The sequence below is a fragment of the Cebus imitator genome, unplaced genomic scaffold (genome assembly GCF_001604975.1).
Source record: "Cebus imitator isolate Cc_AM_T3 unplaced genomic scaffold, Cebus_imitator-1.0 Scaffold740, whole genome shotgun sequence".
NCBI lineage: Eukaryota > Metazoa > Chordata > Mammalia > Primates > Cebidae > Cebus > Cebus imitator.
Window position 1 is genome coordinate 37,563 of NW_016108055.1, and position 23,904 is coordinate 61,466.

Consider the following 23,904-nt stretch of genomic DNA (forward strand, 5'->3'; position numbering starts at 1 on the left):
TGTTAGAGTTGTGGTAATGGAAAACCAGCCAGATACTTGGCCTAATGTACTATCATGGTTTTATTTACTTATTTAAGAGTTGGACTCTTGCTTAGGTTGCCCAGGCTGGTCTCAAACTCTTGGCCTCAAACATCCTCCCACATCAGCCTCCTGATTAGCTGGGATTACAGGGATGAAGCACCAGGCCCAGCCAGTTTCCTAAAGTTTTTGAATATGCAAAAACTTTGGTCATTGTATGTGTTTGTGTGAATCTCCTTACTCAAAACCATGTAAATGGGAGATTAAGTACAGTTTGGTTTACATGAAAAATATATTATGTATGACTGCTTAGGTCATAGAGAGTAAAAGGAGTCATCTTTTCTTTTTAAATGAATATACAGAAAGTTGGCTTGCTATATTTACAGAAATTCACCTTCATATTTTATTCCTTAAAATACCCACTTACATGCATATATTTGTCCTTGCTGACACAGTTATTATTTGATGATAAATTCTCTGAAACACTGGTTCTTTCCTGGACCATTAAAGAGGAAACAAGCAAACAAACAAAAAAATGATCACTGTTACTCTACACCAGTTTAAATTGAGGGGTAAAAACGTCTAAAAGTAAAAATGTTCACAATAACATTTTTATTTCTTTTTATAAACTACAATGCAGTTTTTTAACACTACTTTATTACATAATAACTCTGAAGGCACGGAAGTTATTTTTATCTCAATTTTGTAAAAAAGACAACTGATGCCAAAGGATATCCAAGTTGTAATAAGCCAAACTAGGACCAAAATTTAAGCTGTTGGACTCTGGACTCTGTGATTTCTCACTCTATTGAATCACCTCTTGTGAAAATCATTCAACTAGCTAAGGACTGTGTTCTCTAGGTAAACATCTATAAAATGCAGGTGAGGTGACGACACTATTCTAGGTATCAAATATATCTTAATTTTGGTTAGGAAAGCAATATATGCATGATTTGAAATGAAAAGAATTTTTTACCCCTGGAACTTCACAAACTGTAATTCCCATGCCCTAATAAGGAAGCATGGTGTTTAAATAACCCTTCAAGTGCACAGGAAATGATCTGTGTGTTTCTAGATTTCAAAGAAGCATTCATGTCTAGGAAAAAATATTAATATAAAAAAAGACCTTGATAAGTCACTTAGTCTGTTTCATTGGATTTTGGCTGGACACTGTGTTCTTAAAAGTTCTAACTCGAGATGGCCATATGGTGATGGGATATGATGAGTTAATGACATGCGTGGAAGGACATGTGGTTCCAGACATGCTAGGTGTCTGGTTCCTAACAAGACACTGCAGTATTTGAGATTTCTGTTCTGGAAACAAATTGGGAAAATTTCATAGTGTGATTTGTGAATGTTCTCATCCTTCATGCTTATGCTGTATACCACCATTGCCAAGTTGTAGCTATTGTTTGCTTGAAAAGAAAGGAGGAGGAGGAAAGTAGTGACCAAAAAAACCCTAAAAATAACATACATGATATCACATTTATCTAAAGTACATGTGGAACAATGTGTGTCAAATGTTCATTTATGTAATTTTTAAATATTTTTAATTTATAAATTATTTTTTAGAAGTTTTAAGTTTACAGAAAGTGAGCTGAGTTCCCATATACTACCTCATCCTTTCCCATGTTTTATAATAAACAAAAATTTGTTATGTCTGCTTTGAATTTTTTGCTTCTTTTGATGAATTAATTGAAATCTGCAGAGTATTACCATAGTAAAGAGCTCCCTTCATATTATCTTTATGAAGAATTCAACGCCTTGTACAAATCAATGATTTTCAGATGACAGTGTGCAAAACAATCACCTGGAGGCTTGTTAAAAATACAGGACTGATTTTGTAAGTCTGAGCCAGAGACAAAGAAACTGCATTTTTAACGTAGCACCCAGGTGATTCTGATGCAATAAGCATATGAACTACTCTTTGAGAAACAATGGACTAGAAATTCTTATCCCTAGATGGAAAATCTCGATAAGACCACCTGAACCCATACATAGTTCTGCTGCTCCTTAAAATTAAACAGAAAAAAGACTCAGTAGTCTTTTTCAAATCCTGTTAAATGTGGTCCGCATGGAAAACAATTTCAGTGTCTGAGCTAATTTATCAACCAATGAACACAATAAATTGAGTGAGAGTTACAAATGAAATTTTTAAAATTCTTATATACCATTCACTTGCCTAGAAGCCAGTGAGGTAAAATTGTTATATGAAAGCATCCTAAAAGATACAATGTTGATTATCAATACATTTTATAAACTATATATATACTTTTTTGTTGTGCACATTTTTAACTCTATTTTTATTGAAATTATTAGGCCATCAACCTTATGTGGTACAATCTCAAAGACAAACAGGAATTATGTAAATGTATATACATAAATGTATTTAAGAATGGGAATCTGAATTATTTAGGGACTAATACATTATACTGTAAAATATTCTAATGGCTAGTCACAGGTGTTTTGGACCCCAGTTCAAGGGTTGGAGATAAGCTTTAAGACCCTTATTAGTGAAAGTGTGGTTCCCAACCAGCAACATGAGCAATGTAGGAACTAGTTAGAAACGCAGATACTCAGGCCTCACCAGATATAGTGGGAAAAAACTCTGCATTTTTAACATTATACCCAAATGATTTAGCTGCACATAAAAAATAAAACTTTCTTTCCAGTGTTTCAGTCCTGATCCTTTCCAAATTGTCCTGGCTCTGGACTAATTTCCAGTACTATTCCCCATTTCTCCCTATATTCACACACCCCATTGTTTTTATTTCAGATGGTCATCTCTTGTATCTTGCTCTTACCTCCAAAGGGAAAACCACACAGACTCTAGAAGTTCACAGGCCTCGTTCACAAGTTTTCCTCTTTTAACCAAAGGAACCTTAGCGTCCTTATGAATATCTTTAAACAATCTGCTAGCAGACCTGAGCACATCCAGTAGTTTATTTAAAGCTGCAACTGAATAAAAGGAGTGTAGATTATTATAGCTAATACAAGGGTATTCACATCATTAACTGGCCTCCCTCCTTGCTTCAAAGCCTAGCTTTGGTCTCTCTAGGACTATGCTTAAGTAAAAAGCAATGAGTCTATTCAGAATAATAAAAAAATTAATTTTCCTGTGTAAAAAGAACAATGCTATTACAGAAAAAAAATGTACCACAGACTCCCACAATTTGTGTTTCAAAAAGCCACTGCTGCTACTATATCACCACTACTATCCTGGAACCATTATGAACATGTTAATCTATGCCTAAAACAATATTAGTATTACTGTTTATTTTTATTATCTAAACAGGATAGCCCAAACCAGTTAGGCTCCTATAATTCTGCTTTCTCCTGGTATGACACTGGGAAAGAAGATATGATAATAACAAAGAAATGCAGCCAATTGTTTTAGTAAATAACACTGCAGAAGTCATATGTAATTTCTCATTTTCCAATTGCTTCAACTCCTATTATCAAGTTACTAGAGACAGCAAGTCAATGTGTCTGGTGCTGGAGAAAAATCATTCAGGTAAGCTGAGGCTATTCCTTCTGTTTCTCCATCTGTTAAGCTGTTAACACCAAGACATATTGACAAAAGCTCAAGGAAAACATGGAATATTTCATCAGTAAGATTATGCTGCCCTGGAGACAGATGTTAGAAAGCTGTAATATTTAAAAATAAAGAGATAAACACATGGTTGAAAGGAAAGAATAAAATAATTTAGCATTGAGAGAGAAAATTAAAAAGCAAAAGATGGAAGGATAGATTGTATCATACTGTATTGGCACAAGAAATGCCAAATCCTTTTATGTAGGGAAAAACTTTTTCTGCCTCAGGCAATCATTTACCATTAGGTAGGCATTCTTAGAGTGCACTGGGGTAGATCTGTAAGAAGTGCTTAGCAGGGCTGATTATGATTACACAGTAAAGACTTATCTCTTGTCATCAGATAGTTAAAGTCCAGGCTTTGACTTAAATCCATATGCATTAGTTTTTATAAAAATTTAAACATGAAAAATGTTATGTACTTTGGTAATTCACATTCAGTGAACATGAGAACATTAAGTAATGATAACTCTGGATTTATCTGGTGACTTTCACTGCAGAGGTCAAAGTACTTTGTCTTCACTTATTTTTACTAGACAAAAATAAAAAAATTATAATTGTAGGTTATATAAATATTTACAATTGACATACAGCAGCGACATTTTAACACATTTATAAATAAAATGCAAAGAATAGCAATAGGAAAGTAGAAGGAACTTTGGCTTTGAATTCAAACAGAACTGGGTTCAGATCATGGATATATAATTCACTTCTCTGAGCTTCAATTTCTTCATCTGTAAAACGGGGATAATAATACCTACTTTACAGGGTTACCGAAAGGATTAAACATATTACTAATGAAGACCCTGGCATTGTGTATGAACACTGCAGGTACTCAATAAATAGCAGGTGACATCATTACAGAAAACTAGCACAAACAAGCACATTAGAGATTCCAATTTAATTACCATTTGTCCTTTTCTTAAAATCTCCAAGTTCTGATTGTACAGCAGAAGCCCCTAACATAACACCTTTTCCCACTGGGAAGGTGATGCCCTTTTCCTCAAAAAAAAAAAAAAAAGGGGGGTGGGAGAGGGTGGCAGAATAGTACAAAGGAGGAGTTCCCAGAGAAAGGAAAAGGAAACATAATACTTCTTCCAGGAAAGAGGAGTCAGAGGCATGAGGTCTGACTCCATGGTCCTGACTATCTCCTCAAGGATGAAAACCCAGGTAAATAATAGCAAAAACTGAAAGCTGGAAAGTTTTAAGTTTGCCCTGCTTCCTGTTCAACATTCTAAAAGGAGAAAACCTCCTTGCAGGATAACCACATCCAACACAGGACAACTACAAACAGAATAAAATGGCAGCGTGGTATGAGTAGGCCAAGAAAGGTTCTATAATGGCAGGTCTCAAACTTCCTCGGCTCTTGTGCAGCAGCTCTTGTGTCCAGATATTCCTTCATGATCCCAGCAGGGTATGTGAAAGGTGGTTGTTTAAGAGTTGAGAGTGAGAAGCCATTCTGGTCACTGTGAGATGATCCCCACAGTAGATGCTGCAGAGCAGACAGACTAAGCCAGAGTTCACAGGGTAGCTGTGGTTGAGACATGAGGACCTGCAATGCTGATGAAAAGTGAGAAGAAAACAAATGAGCAAGGGAAAGCTTTAAGCTCTGACAGCTCTGAAAGAATACTGGTTTAGTTAGTGGTAGAAACAGCAGATAAAGAAATCCAGAAACTAGTTTGGACTAGAGATATCTCCATGGAAATCAGTGAGAATTCAGATGACTGTACAAAGACCACACACAGATCTGGGGCTCTCTCCCCTCCCTGCCATAAAAACACATGAACCTTTCCTGACATCTAAAAGACATTTCTGCCAGGAGAAAGGGGTAGAAAGAACACCGAAAAACTGGGATTTACCCCTAAAGAACCTATTTTAAAACTATAGAAACTTGAGATAATTTTACTTGTCATCTTTAAATTCTATCCCATCCTACTCCACTCAGAAGAAAATCTATTCCTATTCTAAAGAAATAAAAGGCCTTTTCAACTCTTGATAAGTTAGATGCAATGTGTCCAACTCTGTAAGTTATATTTTCTTTCTGTGAGACCTGGACAGGAAACCAAAATATCCATTATGCTTCTTTATTCACACATTAAAGTGCCCTAATTACATCAGGTAAAAGGTAGTATCATACAAACATTATTTTCCTCTCCTTTAAAAAAATATTACTACATGGGCAATTTAAGAGGTCCATTCATTCATCCATTCAATAAATATTTACCGAGTACCTTCATATCTATCATATGCACACAAAAGTAAATAAGATTGAGGTTGGCTATTATGCACAGAGCAGTTAAAAAGCATTTTTGTATAAAATCATTGTTATAGAAAAGTCTTGCCAAAATAACAAGTGAAGCAAGTTGCAAGAAGTAATATTATGTAAAATCTTATTTTTAAAAGTATATTTGCTATAACAAAAGAGATATAAGATGTGGAGGAATAGGTTACCTTCACTGCCTTTTTCATTTTTTTTTAATATAGGCATGCAAAAGAAGTTATATAAAAACTACCATTATATAGCTGTTTTAGTTATCTCAGTAAATACTGCTTGAAATTTTTAAGAAATTAAACTGAAAAAGTCAAGCAACATTATAATAAAGGTCCTAGGTTAGTCTGTTGGTTAAGAGCATAGGTATTTTTCATAAATGTTCCTTTTAAAATGTGAGTATTACAGCCCTTTTTTTTGATACAGGGTCTTGCTCTCTCACCCAGCCTGGAGCACACTAGTGCAATTATGGCTCGCAGAAGCCTCAAACTCCTGGGCACAAGTGATCCTCCAGCCTCAGCCTCCTCAGTAGCTAGGACTATAAGCACACACCAGCATACACCACCACTTTAGCTACTTTTTTTTTTTTTTGGTTTTGGTAGAGACCAGATCTTGCTATGTTTCCCAGGCTGATCTTGAACTCCTGGCCTCATGCAATGCTCCCACCTTGGCCTCTCAAAGTGCTGGGATTACAGGAATGAGCCATTGTGCCCAGTCCAAGCCCTTAATTTCTTAGCTTATTAAGCTCAAATTTTTTACACTATCAGATTTTCCATAAAGGCGGACTATGGAAGCCCGAACAAAAATGCTAATTGTTAATATGGTGTTATAAACATGAAACAGTATTATGGCTTTACTTTTTAAAAAATCCTATAATTTTCTGAAGATATTTATGTATAGAAATGGCATTGTAGAATCTTTTCAGACAGGCTTTTACACTGGCTTTCTGAATCACTGCCCATTCAAAGAAATTTAAATATTCTATCTAACCTCTTGTACCACAAAGCTCCTTAGATTTTACATGCAAAAGCATAGAGAGAGTACAAAATTTAGGAAAAACCTCTGCTTTTATCAGTTACTTCTGACAAAGTTGGTATTTCAGTCACCCTGCATGTACATCATACACTGATTGAAAGGTGACATTGTTAGAGATTATAAATAATTCAATAAATGGCATCTATCTGATTAGTATTTCAAAACAATATTTTATCTCTTCCCAACCCCCTCTTTATCTTCATAGAGTGCAGTTGCATTTGAAATCTATGGTTTCTGGCATATCTGGGGTAAGGTTATACTAGGAATTTACCAGACCTGTCAGTCTGTAAGTTTCTTCCATATTTCATTATATCATTCCAGTTATAATTAGTTGTCTGGTAAAATTAAGAACTGTCTATTTCAGTGAATGCTTATGTGAACATTTAACAACTTTTTGTTAGAATGACAGCTTAGCAACACAAAGAATAAACCAGAAAGGAAGGGTCCCTAAAGTAACCTTACTTAACTCAATGCTGCCAGCTCAATTGAAAATGCTAAGATTTTGCATTTTTTCATTTTTGTTATTAATCATCAAGCACATATTTCTTGTCAGGAGATGAGCAGCAGTTTGATGACATTCCTGCCTCAACCAGCATGTTTTGAACTGACCTGTCTTCATTGCTATGGCTTCCTAGAAACTTTGCCATTGAGGAGCGATGATTCAGCTGAATGCTTTGACATTCAGCTTGTCAGTTAAAGCTATTTTAATCATTAAGATGCATTTCCCTTCCAAGATTTCAAACTGTTCCTGCTCAAACACATTATATAATTTGATTACTGTAGAGAAGAGGAGAACCTGAAGGGTTACTATTACTATCGATTATATTAAGAGCTAAAATTTATGGAATATTTTACAGTGTGTGAGGAGTTGTACTTAGTAATTTACATAGATTGACTCATTTAATCCTCTCAATCATGGGGTCTGACCACCTGAGTCTGCATTCCTGTTTTCCATTTACTATCGGTATAACATGCAGCCCTCTCTGTGATATGATTTCCTCAACCACAAAATGGAGTAACAGTACCTAGCTCACAGGATTATTAAGAGGATTAAATGAAACACATCATTAACAGTGCTTAGAATAATACCTGCAACACAGTGCATTTTCATAGTGTTGGAGTAATTTTTATTACCATTTTTTAGATGAAATCGACCAGTTCTTCACCAACTGTCCTTCTCGGAATCACTTCTAACTATGTCTCTGTTCCCAAATCCAAAAGTACAGATAACGGAAAATGGAAAATAATTTTTCAGGACATTTTTTCTGTACACATTTGAACTCCAGCTCCACAGGAGGGAGCATAATTGTGGAAGTATAATACTTTCGCAGTATGAGCCTTTTAAATGTTTTTCCTGTTCTTTCTTTCTTCACTGTAGCCTTTCCCTATTCAGGGGCCTAGACCTATGTGCTGATGAATCCCTATTAAATGGGTTGGAAGTGAAGATTTAGTTTGGGGGACTTCAGAGGAGAGAGGTCATTTCTTCCAGGTTTTAATGAGTGGCATAATGGCAGCAAGATAGCAGAATCCCATAGTTTTCCATGCCCAAGTTTGTGAAAGACCGTAAGAAGTATATGTCAGGTGTTTACGTAGACAACCTCAGCAGCCTAACAAGAGTTTCCTGGGCGATGTCATAGACTAAGAGCAGCTGTATGATCCCATGGAAGCTAAACTTCTCATAGTCCAGAGCACCACTAGGATGTTTCCTATTGTGGCAGAAACTATGCTGTGTTGTTACTGAAGTCCTTCCTTTCTTTTCTGAGCACAAAGCTAAACTGAATATCCTAGCCTCCCCTGTAGTTAGTTAAGTGAGACCGATTTTTAAAACCTTTATGAACCACTATATACATTCTCTTCTCTCATCTGCTAGTTAACATATATGAACAAGGTGAAGGACATATGAGTCTAGAAAATGACAAGAGTCATTTAATTAGGAGTTATTAACCTGGGATATATTTAATAAAATGCAGGAGCATGAGCTTGGATTTGGAACAAAAACAATTCTGTATTTTCATCAATCTCTAACTGAAATCTGGCAATTCTTTCCATTTTAAATGTAGGAATTAACGTGCAGTAGTATTACTGATACTTGGAACTTTGTAACCAGTAAAAATCATAGGTATTTTCATATCACATTATAGATACTTAATATCTTGAATATCATTTATACTCAAATTTACTTTGAAATAACAGTAATTAGGCTCCCTGCTATTCAATATGCTAACGAAAAGCACATATATTATTAAAACAAAAATATTTTTAAAATATTCAATAACTGTATATCAATGAAATTGTTTTTCTTTGTAACCTACTATAACTTTTACCTATTTTAAAAACATTTTTCTGCTTCACAAGATTGTCAACAGGAGCTATAGAAAATTAAGAAACAGCCGGGCGTGGTGGCTCAAGCCTGTAATCCCAGCACTTTGGGAGGCTGAGGCGGGTGGATCACGAGGTCAAGAGATCGAGACCATCCTGGTCAACATGGTGAAACCCCGTCTCTATTAAAAATACAAAAACATTAGCTGGGCATGGTGGCGCGTGCCTGTAATCCCAGCTACTCAGGAGGTTGAGGCAGGAGAATTGCCCGAACCCAGGAGGCGGAGGTTGCGGTGAGCCGAGATTGCGCCATTGCACTCCAGCCTGGGTAACAAGAGTGAAACTCTGTCTCAAAAAAAAAAAAAAAAATGTGGCACATATACACCATGGAATATTATGCAGCCATCAACAACGATGAGTTTGGGTCCTTTGTAGGGACATGGATGAACCTGGAAACCATCATTCTCAGCAAATTGACAGAAGAGCAAAAGATCAAACACCGTGTGTTCTCACTCATAGGTGGGTATTGAACAATAAGAACACATGGACACAGGGAGGGGAGCACTACACACTGGGGTCAGTTGGGGGGAAATAGGGGAGGGATGGTGGGAGGTGGGGAGCTGGGGAGAGATAGCAAGGGGAGAGATGCCAGATGTAGGTGATGGGAGGAAGGCAGCAAATCACACTGCCACGTGTGTACCTATGCAATAATCTTGCATGTTCTTCACATGTACCCCAAAACCTAAAATGCAATAAAATAAATAAATGGGGGAAAAAAAAAAAAGAATCCCTGTTCTAGATGGATCCTTAAATGACCCCATGGAGTAGGGTCACCTTTTCCCCTCCACTCCACATCACCACCACACTGATGACCCACATTGTATATGATGTAAAAAATAAGATTTCACTGGGTTAAGTTACTGAAATTTCGAAGTTAATTTTTAGAGCAGTTAGCCTGTGCAGACTAATGCTAATATACCCTTGCTACCAAAATGGCAAGAGGCCTCTGGGTGGAAAAGACCCAGAAGTGCATCCTGAGGATCAAGGATTGTATGGGGCCATTGAAAATGTCTCCGCAGATAACAACTCAGAAAGAGGGTGAAGCTCAGTCCACAAAACATTTCCTTCAACTCAGAAACAAAGTTCAAATATAGTACCATAGAGAAACAGTTCAATTATTTTTTAATTTGTATGCTGAAATTTATAACTGTGACACAACAATGAATTTCCTTATTATTTCTCTCTTCTTTTACAACAGTGGCAGTTATTTTTGTTTCTCATAGCAGATGTTAAGTGCTTTTGAATTCATCAAAGTTTTGTAGGTATGTTTTTAAAACACATCTAAGGTTTTAAATCAACCTCTGATTAGCTGTGTTCTCAGCTAGAGTTTAACACTGAAGAGAAGCAACTAACCACAAAGATGAGATCAATACTGTGTAAGTCCTTCTATGGACAATATGAAAGTTGAAATTTTTTTAAAAAGGCCTGTTGATTCAAACAGTGTTGATAGAGCCCTCCAGAATTTTCAAGATGTAAATTTTTGAGGTGTAAATTTGACAACAATTTTCTCAAGGCATCAAGTTTTGTTTAATTCCATCTTTGCTTTTAGACTGTTCTGCCACCTTTATTTTAACCTTAGACTAAATGAATCAGTCATTCTGAAACTTTCAGGTTATTAAAACCTCCTCTGAGGACAGATTCTAACCACCAAAGACTTACTGTATCCAAATTTTTGTAACGTATTGAACTGTAACTGAATGAAAATAAAATGGGGTTAGTGTGCTATTGTTTGAGTTTTGGGATTAAAATGCAAAAACAATACAGTCCATTTATGCTTGAATGCTCTATAATATAAACATCAGTCTGTCCTGATCACTGCTGTATACTCAGCTCAAGCCAAATGCCTGACAAAGAAATATTTTTATGAATAAGTAGACTAATCAAATAGCATTTATTAAAATTATATATAGAATATGCTATTTATGACTAGGCTTTGCCATAAGAAAGTTGCTGCCTTTCACACATGTAAGGGGAAGGTGACTAGATTAAGAAGTTAAAGCTTCTAAGCTGCTGGCAGCTCACTGACTCTTGAAGTTCCTAAGGGGATACAAATTTCTTTGATGGAAGAAATACTGTGGCCTTATATTATTACAATTAAGTTGCTTCTAACATATCAATCTTTTAAAGCTTAGTTTCAGGCTGGGCACAGTGGCTCATGCCTGTAATCCCAGCACTTTGGAAGGCTGAGGTAGGCAGATCACCTGAGGTCAGGAGTTCAAGACCAGCCTCACCAACATGGTGAAACCCCATCTCTACTAAAAGTACAAAATTAACCAGGCATGGTGACGCATGTCTATAATCCCAGCTACTCGGATGCTGAAGCAGAAGAATCACTTAAACCCAGGAGGCGGAGGTTGCAGTGAGCCGAGGCCGCACCATTGCACTCCAGCCCAAGCAACAAGAGTAAAACTCTGTCTCAAAAAAAAAAAAAACAACAGTTAGTTTTAGTAGTTTCTTAGTATTCACATAAGTACGTACTAAGAAGTACAAGAATTGTTTTGGCTCTTTAACTCTTCATGTTAATTTTCACATTTGAAAAAGTAAATGGCGTAAGGAACCCCTAAGTACCCATTTCCCAACCCAACAATTACATATTGCCATTCTTATTTCATTTTACCTCTTCCAATCTTTTTCTTCTTTCTTTGCCAGATTATTTTAAAGAAAATCCTAGGTATCCTATTATTTCAGCTATTATTATTTCTGTATGTATCTCTAACAGATAAGGACTTTCTAAACATAATAAACAGTACCATTTAGCTCCTCTAATAAAATTATTAATAATTCCTTAATAGAATACAGTCCCTGTTCAGATTTTGCCTGATTATCTCAAAAATGTCTTACACATAGTTTGTTTGAATCAGTATCCAAACAATGTCCGTAACAGTTAAGTTTAGTTAATATAAATGTAAAGTTTAATAGAAATTTTTTTTTCTTTTTTCAATGCCATTTATTTGTTAAAGAAACCAGGTCATTTGCTCTGTAAAAACCTCCCATTCTGGATTTGGCTGTTTGCATCACGGTATGGTTTAAGTCCGTCTATTTTCTGTAAAATGGTAGTTAGATCTCATAATTTTCTTTTGGAAAGAATATTTCATAGGTGGTACTGTGCACTTCATGTTGTATGAGGAGAAACATATTTCTCTCCATGTTTAGTGATGTTAAGACTGACTACACTGACTTCAAATGTTATCGGTCTGATCCATCATTACAAAGTGCTCCAACTTTTACCTAACGCTATTAGCCATTGAGCCTCCTGGCTGGATCCATTATTTCATCAATAATTACAAAATGATGATTTTATATTTCTATCATTATTATTAACTGGAATTCCATAAGGAAAAACTGCCTTTCATCAACTACATGGTTACCCTGAAATACAACTCATGCCCAGAAAACAGCATAAATGCTTGTTTCTTCATTGAAATTAATCTATTTCCAGCATGAGTTGGTATCCTACTAACTACCAATAGCAAGCAATGAGTCTCGCTAAACTCACTCTACACTTCTCCCTAAGGTCACCAGGTGGTTTTTACCATAAAACCTAGCAGGGCTAGAATGGAATAAGATAGGACGGAATTGGGCAGGCCAAGGCAAGAGGCAGGGATTTAGGAGAAGGAGGTACTGGGTCAGGGAAGACAAAATACCTTAAGCATGCTCTAGGAGGTAGAATCTGAGTTTTCTGAGCTGTCCTGGACTTCGGTGCTCTCCACAGACTCGTTAGGTTCTTTGCAGTCACTGCCACTATCTTCGGTAGCTGGGTTCTTTTGCTGACAGGCCTCTTCAAAGCCAGAAACTGTGCAGCCCTGGGTCTCCTGGTTCTCCCTGGAGCCCAGGATCACGTACTCGCCCTTCTTCAGCTCCACTGGTCGTCTCAGCTCATCTTCCATCTGCGAGAGATCCCGCTTCATAGCATAAGCATCTTCCCCATCTGCATAGTATTTAGGTTCCACCTCACTAACCTGAAAGTTGAGGGTGTTAGAATAGAGGTGCAAGGCTGCCCGGTTACTCTTCCTGACATGCAAAGACACGTATTTGGCGTTAAAGTTCTCTATCATGGCCCTGGAGGCCTGGTCCATCAGCTTCTGGGCCAGGCCGAGGCGCCGGTGTGAGCGCTTCACGGCCAGTGAGGTGATATGGCCATGCGGGACATCATCTGGGTCCTCCTCCATTTTGGCCAGGACGTAGCCCACAATCTTCCCGTCCTCATCCTCAGCGATGTAAGAAAGCTGGGGCCAGGAAAGGCCATGATATAAATAGTATTTCATCTGGTAGTTCTCAGGAAGGCAAAGGAGGTTGCAGTGCTGCATGTTCATCAGGTCGCCGGGCCGAGCGTTGCGGATGTTCATAATGGCGGCGGGTAAGGAGCCAGTTGGACTGCAGTGAACTCAGCAGAAGCTGTCGCTGACCTCGAGGGACACTGTTTGGCTCAGGGGCAGAATCCAGGGGACCGATGACACCTGGCTGGATTGTGTGGAGGCCAGATGGCTGGAAGGCGGAATGAGTAGGAAATGGAAAAGACGGCGCTAAACTGCAGCTTCTGGAAGTGCGTCACTGATCCCAGCCAATGAGGTTTCACTTCATTGTGTGTTGTGCGTGCGCAGGGGATTAGGGGGTGGGGAGAGAGTTCATTGTGATCTCCTTGGTTTTAAGTAAAGTGATCCATTGCAGTTATTATTTTTATTTGTTTCAGTTTTAAAGTTTTGATTTGGGTACATCTGAATAAATTTTCACAAACTGGACGAACCCATATAACAAGAACTTAGAGGAAATAAAAAAAGAACGTTGCATCCCAGAACCCCCCTCCTGCCCCCTTCCAGTACCAACTTCCAACATCCGAAGAATAATGATTACCTAGACTTCTAACAGACTTTATGTAAATGGAATCCTAGTGCATGCATTCTTTTTGTGTCAGGGTTTTTCACTCATTCTTTGTAAGTTTCAGCTACCTCATGTACAGCTGAGGATTCTTCATATTCTTCCTTCTTTGATATTGCCTAAATAAGTCACAATTTCTTCATCAATTCCACTGTTACTGGCCATTTTGTAATTTCCAGTTTGGGAATAGTACACCTAGGGTAGCTGAGCATTCTAGACATATCTTTAGTTGGAACAAATGTATATTTATCTAGGATTAGAATTACTGGACCAGTGAATATAATGACGTTCAACTTTAACAAATACTGCCACTTTTTCAAAGTGGTTACTCCACATTCTCAACAACGTTTGGTATTTCCCCGTTGTTTTTATTTTAGCCATTCTTTTGTAGGGGTAGAGGTATTACACTGTTCTTTTATTTGCATTGCACTGATGAGTAGTAAAATTGAGCACTTTATATGCTTGTTAATCATACTGTGTCCTCTTTTGTAAATGGCTGCTCAGATTTTTTGCTCATTTTTCTACTTGTGTGTCTTTTTCACATTAATTTTTGTGTTTTATCAAAAAATATATTCTGGATATGAATCCTTTGTCAGATGTATTTATAATGAATGTCAACCTTTTCTATTAGTTAATGTTTCCCTTTCTTAATGGTGATTTTAGACACCAAGTATGAATTTTAATATACTTCAATTTGTCTGGTTTTAAAATTTGGTGGTGAATGCTTTTTGTATTCTGTTTAGTAAATCTTTGCCTATTCCATGGTGACTGAGGCATTCTTTTATATTTTCTTCTAAGATCATTTGTTTTACATTTTATATTTAGATCTGCAATTCACTGCAATTTAGTTTTGTGTATGCTGTAAAGTATTGGTGGAGCTGATACTGTTTTCCTGTGTGGATATGCAATTCATTTAGCACCATTTTTTTTTCACCATTTAGTGAAAAAAAGAATGATCATCCTTTCTTCACATTACTGCATTGTTACCTTTGTTATAAATCCTAAGTTTTATTTCTAGATGCATTTAAAAATTTTAATGCCTTCTAGCTGGGTGTGGAGGCTTATGCCTGTAATCTCAGCTACTTTGGAGGCTGAGGCAGGATGATCACTTTAGGCCAGGAGTTTGAGGCTGTAGTGAACTGTGATTGCATGACTGCACCCCGCCTAGATGACAGAACAAGAATAAGTAAACAACTGTATGCCATCTCAATAAAGCAAGATTTGTAATATTTAATAGGGCAAAGAAGTCACATTTTATTAGCACTGCTTGCACGGAATTATCTGTATGTCTTGTACAATCTTTCTTCCCAGTTTCACAGCAGACCTCAGAACTCAAGTACCAAAATGAATTATGTTATAATTAGCCAGGTCATGGATACACTGTTAATTTATCTAGAATATGTGTGCAGCTTTCTTTCCAATGAGGGTACACGCTCTTTTAATAATTAGAGTAGTCTAGAATCATGTGATCTCTGAAACATAGCTTGAATAGCCACTATTTTTTGTTGTATTTTGACAATTGGCAGTTTCTATTAATATATTTTTAATATTTAACATAAGCATTTTAGTTCCCTGATTTTTTGATAGGCTCTATAAATTGGAAAAATTATTCACCCTTATTATTCCCATTCAGAAATTTCTTTCATGCTATGCCTTACACCATGGACAGGGATATGTAATTTTTAGTGATGTAGCTCTAAAATCATTATCCAGAAGAGTTCATTGTGTTGATTCTTCTATAATAGGTTCTTCTTTTAAAAAGCATAGACTACCAAAACTTGAGTGCACTGTATTCTTTGACAGGGTTAATTTAAATGCAGCCAGGTCCATTACAGCTACTATATCCTTCCACAGAACAGTTGCTGGCTTAATGCCCAAGAGTTGGACAGCATACTTGACTTATTCCAGAGTAGGCACAGTACCAAAACCAATGGTTAATGAGCATGGTTTTTAATATACAATAATGTGATCTTTATACATATATAATCACAGAGGGAATATGATGACTACTCCTCTGTCATGGAAGAAGGGTCTACCAATTGCAATGACCACAGCAGCTAAGACAAAAAATGCAGCAACTAGTTATATTCTGACAGGCTCTCTTCTTTTTTGACAGAGAAGTTGCCATCACGTATCCTCAGGGATTGCATATTCATTTCAGCTGCAGTGGAAAGCAGGGATCCAAGACTAAAAATGCTGACACTTAAGGTGGTGTTGGTAGTACATAGTACTTAATTTGACCCCTCCTCCTAAGGTCCAGTATAAATGTTCTCTGATGAATCATAATGTACCTCTAATTCCTGGACTATAGATCTAGCATGCCTTGTTAGGTTTTGTATGTGGTATGTTTTTATCATAAGTAAAGGGCATTGGCAGTCTTTGTTAACATTTTGCAAATATTTAGCAAAATGTCGTCTAATACATAAATGTCTTAGAAATGAGAGCTCCTCGGGTTCTAGTCAGGTCTTATGTCATATCTATAATATTTTATGTGGAGAAAGCTCCCATCTCCTTAACTGGCTTTATATCTCATGCCTGTAGAACCTAAGGACAAGATGTATGATTATTTGAGCCTGGTTTCTGCACGAATCTTAAGTTATTTTTTAACCTTATGCTTCTACATCTTATCTATCTCTTGTATGAATTCTACATACCACTGAGATGCTAGTGGATGAATAAATAATTTCTATACTCTTCATTTACAATATAACTTGCAAACTAAATTTTCTTCTTCCCAGTAACAAACATGTTTATTCTAAATATTATAAAGAGATTTTAAATAGCTTTTTATTACCCCCTTCACCTCAGTAATTTTATCAGGTTTAGTGTAAGAATATATTATGTACCTGAAAAAAAAAATATATATATATATAACATTTCCTAAACACTTTCATTTAAGCAACTTTTCTTCATATGTGTGAATAAACCGATACTTGCAAATGATCCTAACAATGATGGGTTAGCCATCCTTGGTGTCTTTACTGGACTTCCTAAAATATAGGCCTGACGAATGGGGAAAATGAAACAAAACAGACCAATTTGGAAGAATTAGCAGCATATCAATTATATATCTGCTATTTTTACTATCATCTCTTTTTTTTTTTTTTTTTGAGACGGAGTTTCGCTCTTGTTACCCAGGCTGGAGTGCAATGGCGCGATCTCGGCTCACCACAACCTCCGCCTCCTGGGTTCAGGCAATTCTCCTGCCTCAGCCTCCTGAGTAGCTGGGATTACAGGCATGCGCCACCATGCCCAGCTAATTTTTTTTTGTAGTTTTAGTAGAGTCGGGGTTTCACCATGTTGACCAGGATGGTCTCGATCTCTTGACCTCGTGATCCACCCGCCTCGGCCTCCCAAAGTGCTGGGATTAAAGGCTTGAGCCACCGCGCCCAGCCTACTATTATCTCTTTAGTCTTTCTTTCTGCTTCCATGGGCCATAAAAGCAAGATGAATATTTGTGGGCTCAAACAAATTTGGAAAGAAAAGGCACCCTACTAATCAGTAAGGGTTTTTCTTGTTTGTTTGCTTGATTCTGTTTAATCCTGAGTCTGAGGCCTAATCTTAAAGAAAGGTAAACACAGAATAGTTTTCAGGCTGGGTACAGTGGTTCACACCTGCAGTCCCAGCACTTTGATAGGCCAAGGCAGGAAGATTGCTTGAGCTCAGGAGTTCATGACCAACATGGGCAACATGGCAAGGCCACAGCTCTACAAATATTAAAAAAAAAAAAAAAAAAAAAAATTAGCCAAGCATAGTGGTGCACACCTGTGGTAGCTGAGACCATCAGGAGGCTGATGTAATAGCATCGCTTGAACCCAGCAGGTGGGGATTGTGGTGAGCCATGATTACACCACTGCTCTCCAGCCTGAGCAACAGAGCAAAACTCTCTCTCAAAGAAAAAAAAAAGAGGAGAGAGAGAGGATTTTCAGAGGCAACTGGTTGAACCCAGAAAGAGAAAATGGAAAATGGCCATTCCTTTGGCTGCACAGAGAGTCAAACATTTTCATGCTGATGATGCCTGGAGAACAACACAGTTTATAACAGCTATATTATAAAGGAATTGTATAACATATAAAAGATTATCAATAGATGTACAGTTTTAATACCTACTAAGAGGATAAATTCTCATTGTTTTCTCCATTGTCTATAATCATAAACAATACCAAGAGATTATAAATTTAGTCATGTAGATAAAATATTTTCTATACTCTTGTGTTATTGCATATGCTAAAACAACTTTTTATTCTGATCATGCCACTAACAGGACATGTCTATATAAATGTGAGATCATAATTAAAAAAAAAAGTTTAGAAGTTAATATTGGGTTTGAATAGTGGGCAGTGATGATAGATCGGTCAGAAAACTTTCCTTCCACTGAAACAGAAGAAGAGACTGTTTTAGTATAAGCCAATGGCAAACAAAGAATAATAAAACTGTGGTTTGTTAGGCTAGAATTAAAATGTGATTTTGTGTCTTTTTTAGTAGGTAGCTATGCAGACATGAGAGGGTAAGAGAAAAACCCCCCTCTTCCACAGAAATGTCAGATAACCATCAGGTGATAGTCACATAGCTGTTAAACTGTCTAGCTAAAATAATTGTTTGCAGCTGGCACCAGGGAAAGGCAGGCTCCCAATAAATAGAAAACACCTGAAGCTGGTGATTAGCAGCTTCCCAATAAGATCTCTAGGAGCTGGGTGAGCAGGCTCAAGCATGTACACTGAGGGGCAAAATGTAAGAGTTTAACTGATATATGACCTTCCTTTAGGTATACTGGTAAGGAAAAGATGCCTCAAATGAGCATGTGCACAACTTCAGTAAACACAGTGTGCATGTGGCCCCTCCCAATTGCTGAAAGGCAACTGTGCCTGTGGACAGTCCACTCCAAGGGAAAAATCAGGAGAGGATAAACTAAAATCCTGGAACCATGCCAATGCATAAAACCCCAAGTCAAGGGCTGTACAGTGCACTTGTATCTGTAACTAGCCAATGGGTTCACCTTGCCTGCTGCCTAGACAAAGTCAATTTATCAAGTCAAGGGAATCGCAATAGAGAAACACTAATTCACACAGAGCCAGCTGTGAGGGAGATCAGAGTTTTTATTATTACTCAAATCAATCTCCTCAAGCATTCAGGGATCAGAAGTTTGATGGATAATTTGGTGGGTGGGGAGGGCAGCCAGTGAGTCAAGAGTGCTGATTAGTTGGGTTGGAGATGAAATCATAGGGAGTTGAAACTGTCCTCTTGTGCTGAGTCAGTTCTTGGGTGGGGGCCACAAGATCAGATGAGCCAGTTTAATCATCTGGGTGGTGCCAGCTGATCCATCAAGTGCAGGGTCTGTAAAATATCTCAAGCACTTAAAAGCATTAAAATATCTCAAGATCTTAAAAGCAGTTTAGGGAGGGTCAGAATCTTGTACTCTCCAGCTGCATGATCTCTAAACCATAATTTCCAATCTTGTGGCTAATTTGCTAGTTCTACAAAGGAAGTCTAGCCCCAGGCAAGAAGGAGGTTTTTTTTTTTTTTTTTTTGGAAAGCACTGTTATCATCTTAGTTTTAAACTATAGACTACAAACTAAGTTCCAAGTTCCTCCCAAAATTAGTTCAGCCTATGCCCAGGAATGAACAAGGACACCTTGGAGGTTAGAAGCAAGATGGAGCTGATTAGGTCGATTTCTTTTACTGTCTTAGTTATAATTTTGCAATGGTGATTTCGGATCTCTCAAGTCATTCTCTAGGTCCTCTTCCAAGCATACTTTACTTTCTTCCATTTCTGCTCTAAAGCTTTTTATTTTTTTGAGACAGAGTCTTGCTCTGTTGCCCAGGCCAAAGTAGAGTGGCATGACCTTACAACCTCCGCCTCCCAAGTTCAAGTGATCTTCCCGCCTCAGCATCTCAAGCATAAAGTTTTTAAATAAACTTTCACTCTGACTCGAAATTGCCTCAGACTCTCACTCTGCCATATGCTCCTCAGCCAAATTCTTTCCTCCAAGAAAGCAAGAATTGAATTGCTGCAGACCCATACAAATTCAACACTGCTAACATCTTTAGGAGTGCTGTTAGTGTGTGAGAGATAGCTATAGTTGGAGAGGTGCTTAAAACCCAAGTAAAGGAAGCCTCAATCATAATAGCAGCTGAAGGAAAGGAAACCAACCAGCCTGCTTGAGTCAGGGGAGAACTGACATATTAAGCAATGGGTCATTGTCTTGATAAACCTATCTTCATACCTAAAACAGTTTCTTTGTGAAAAATGTATTTGCTCAATAATTATCAAGGAGACTTAATGCTGGGTTTCTCTACAAAGTTCCTTTGAAAGAGTAAAAATCCTCTTTGGCTTCTTGTGACAAAGGTCATGACTCTGGAATAGTACTTTAGATTGGATGCACTTAGAATCTTCATATTAGAATCATATTTAATATACTATCTCAGTACTAGCTGGCCATATGCAAAACCGTGGACATTTGTGAAATTTGGGTGGGTCTTTGAACCTTGGGACTGTTTTTTCTCTTAGGAGATCTCATTTCTGAATAGGTAGGAAATGTTCTAAGTGATAAATTTTAGACAGTCAAAACCATATGTTTTTTAGAGTTTTGTAGCACAGGCCACAGGCACAGTGGCTCACGTCTGTAATCCCAGCTACATGGGAGGCTGAGGCATGGGAATTGCCTGAACCTGGGAGGTAGAGGATGCAGTGAGCCAAGATGGCACCTCTGCACTCCAGCCTAGGTGACAGAGTGAGACTCCGTCTCAAAAAAAGAAAAAAAAAAAATAGTTTTGTAGCATAGAAGATCTATACAAGAAAAGATTTAGATATCTTATCTTCCAGTGAAGGAGTGGCTAACAAGAGGCCATCAACATCTTGGATAAGGACAGAGTTTCCAGTGATAAAATATCTAAATTCTTTTTCCAAATGTGGGATAAGAGAAGAAAGAATGGCTTTCATTATAGCCTCAAGGAATTTGCCTTAATGTAAACTGGAGGGCTATATGACTCTTGGGTTTTGTTGGGAAAGAAAATAAAGTTAGATCAAAGAGCCGCTTCTATAAAATATTTAGTAATATCAGGATGCAGGATAGGAAAGGGATGGGGTTATGAACGACAGAAAAAGAAGGTAACGCTGCAGCATTTACTGTTTGAAGAGCTTATAAAAGTTGTCAGAATAAAAATGAAGTCACTTGTTTGAAAAACCATGAGAAATGGAGCCAAGGAAGGCCATGGAGGGAGAGTTCTCATGCAGGAATGCCTCATAATAAGAACTATCACAAAGGACTCTGCAAAAATCACAACCTTGCACAAAAGCCACCACAACCTTACAGAAAAGCAACTACCTTTCCAACCCCAAACTACTGCCACTGTTGTTATTGCTTCTTGTAGCCAAGAACAATTATTTCAAAACAAGTGTGCAATCCACCTCATTTCTCCTTTAAAAACATCTGTTTTATTTTACCTTACTGAATATGCACATAATTAACTATGGCACTTGTATTCCCATTGCAATGCCCATTCCTGGGTGAATATAGCTTTCTTTTACAGAGTCTCTCTCTGTCAGTTATTTAGGTTGACAATCTTTAAAATTGTGACTATCTCTGCTAGTTTTCTTGCATTGCCAAGTAGATGGTAATGTGATGGATTATTTAAAGTATTTTCTTGGCCGGGTGTGTAATCCCAGCACTTTGGGAGGCCGAGGCAGGTGGATCACCTGAAGTCAGGAGTTCGAAACACGCCTGTCCAACATGGCGAAACCCCGTCTCTACTAAAAATACAAAATTAGCTGGGCATGGTGATGCATGCCTGTAATCCCAGCTACTCGGGAGGCTGAGGCAGGAGAATTGTTTGAACCTGGGAGGCGGAGGTTGTAGTGAGCCAAGATCGTGCCACTGCACTCCAGCCTGGGCAACAAGTGCAAAACTCCATCTCAGAAAAATAAAAATAAAGTATTTTATTGAGGTATCCAGGTAATTGTGCGTTACAATTAATCCAGAATAATGATCACTGTTATGTATGGGAGAGGAGCCTGGGTGGGCTTCAGAGAGACATTGCCTTGGTTCTTCCTTATCTTTTTAGATTTGACTAAAAATACTTCACCTTTTATGTGAAGCCTTGTCTGACTCCCTTCCCTCTGGAAAAATGAATTGCTTCCTCATTTGTGTACCACTTTAATGCATGTCTATGTTATATGTGTATTTCATGCTGTAGTCTTAATTCCTTATTCCTTTCCTCTCTGTTTCTTGAGGACATGACCCTGTCTTATGAAAATAGCTGTTTCTCTAGGGACTAGCAGATAACATGCTGCATAGTAGGTCTTGAGTGACTTGTTATAAAATATGTGTGTAATTGGAGGTATAAATATATTAAGACAGGCTACATAAACTTTTCTTTGTGAAGTCCAAATAAATTGTGTAATTATACTACATATTTTGGTATAATAATATCCATTATTATTGTAATGAAAAAATATAATGGTACTTACACTGCAGCACCTTTTATACTTAGCAGTATTTTAACTAACCAAATCCATTTTCTATCGAATGCTACAATAACTAACCTACTCAAAGATTTACAGATCATTTTTATTATCTGAAAGAAAAGTAAATTGAACATAATTTAGTAATTAGTTTACAGCTCTAGATTTCTCTTTTATAACTTGGGAAGTGAGTTGGTCATTGTTTATTCTACTAATATTCATTTTCAAACCCTTTACCTACAAGCTATGTTTCTCAGATTTCATTGCTAGCTGGCTTCCAGGTAGATTAGCTCATGAGAGGTGGGGGTAGGGTGGTAGAAAAGAGGAAGAATGGAAAAAGCCAGGGTATCTCTCCTCTACTAGTTCATCCTCAGTAGCATTTTACAGTAGTGGATGGTTTCCTCTGTGGTTTTGACTTCTCAGCCTATGCTCAGTTCTAGTCCCTACCAGGCAATTCTGGCTTCTAGTCTCAGGTAATAAGACTTTTACCTTTGCCACCTCAGCCTTAGACGTGGTAGTGGCTTTATACACTTGCTCATCGTTTGGTTGCTTCACCATCCCCTGTTGGTTTCTCAGCTCTTGCTTTGCTCATTACCTACGTATTAAATTTTCTCAATTTTATTATCTAAAATGGTTTTTGCCTGGCCCCCAACTGATAAAATAATTATATTAATTGACTATGTTTCTAATAAGTTTAAGTTTTGTAATTATTTTTCTCAGTTTGATATATGGAACTTAAATAATCTAGCCATTAGTAAATGATACAATATGGCAAAATATCCAGAAATAGTGATGAATCCATGGTTCTTCAGCAGAAGAAGGAAAGCCCTCTTTACATGTACATAATTCTTTTTAGTCAAGGTTCCAGAAATTTGTTCCATAAGGTCCAGATTATTTCCACGTAAGTGTTCGAGTGTCACCTATGTGCCATTGAGAAGTCAACTACTGCAACGGCTTTGAAGATAGAAGTCACTGGTAGTTTGTATTGTGTCACTATTGATTCATGTAAGAGCTCTTAAATATTATTAGATGGAAATATACGTGAGAGTGAAAAGTGACGATGGAGAGGCACAGCTAAAGTGACAGGGTGGCATTAAGAAATCATGCTGGGCATTGTGAAAAGAAACTTGACTTTTATCCTTCGTTTAGTCACTTATTGAACTATGATCTGGGACAGGCCACTTAACTTTTCAGGCTCTTCTCTCCCAATCAAGAGGATGAAATCTATTTTTTTTTTTTTTTTTTTTTTTTAGGGAAGAAGCCATCTTGAAATCT

At 37.4% G+C, this 23,904-nt stretch overlaps 1 protein-coding gene across 1 annotated transcript; it reads right to left on the bottom strand.

Moving 5' to 3' along the window:
* Positions 1-4,496: 4,496 nt before the first annotated feature.
* Positions 4,497-13,779, bottom strand: NAA11 (N-alpha-acetyltransferase 11, NatA catalytic subunit). The gene is made up of 2 exons (XM_017519374.2): positions 12,938-13,779; positions 4,497-5,170 (listed from the first exon to the last, which is right to left on the bottom strand). Exon 1 carries the CDS (start codon positions 13,637-13,639, stop codon positions 12,950-12,952), a length of 690 nt encoding a protein of 229 aa, XP_017374863.1. The 5' UTR covers positions 13,640-13,779; the 3' UTR covers positions 4,497-5,170; positions 12,938-12,949.
* Between the last annotated feature and the right edge of the window lie 10,125 nt (positions 13,780-23,904).

What these genes read in the sequence shown, in the direction of transcription:
- NAA11 (XM_017519374.2), bottom strand. Translation starts at nt 13,639, where the DNA reads ATGAACATCCGCAACGCTCGGCCCGGCGACCTGATGAACATGCAGCAC.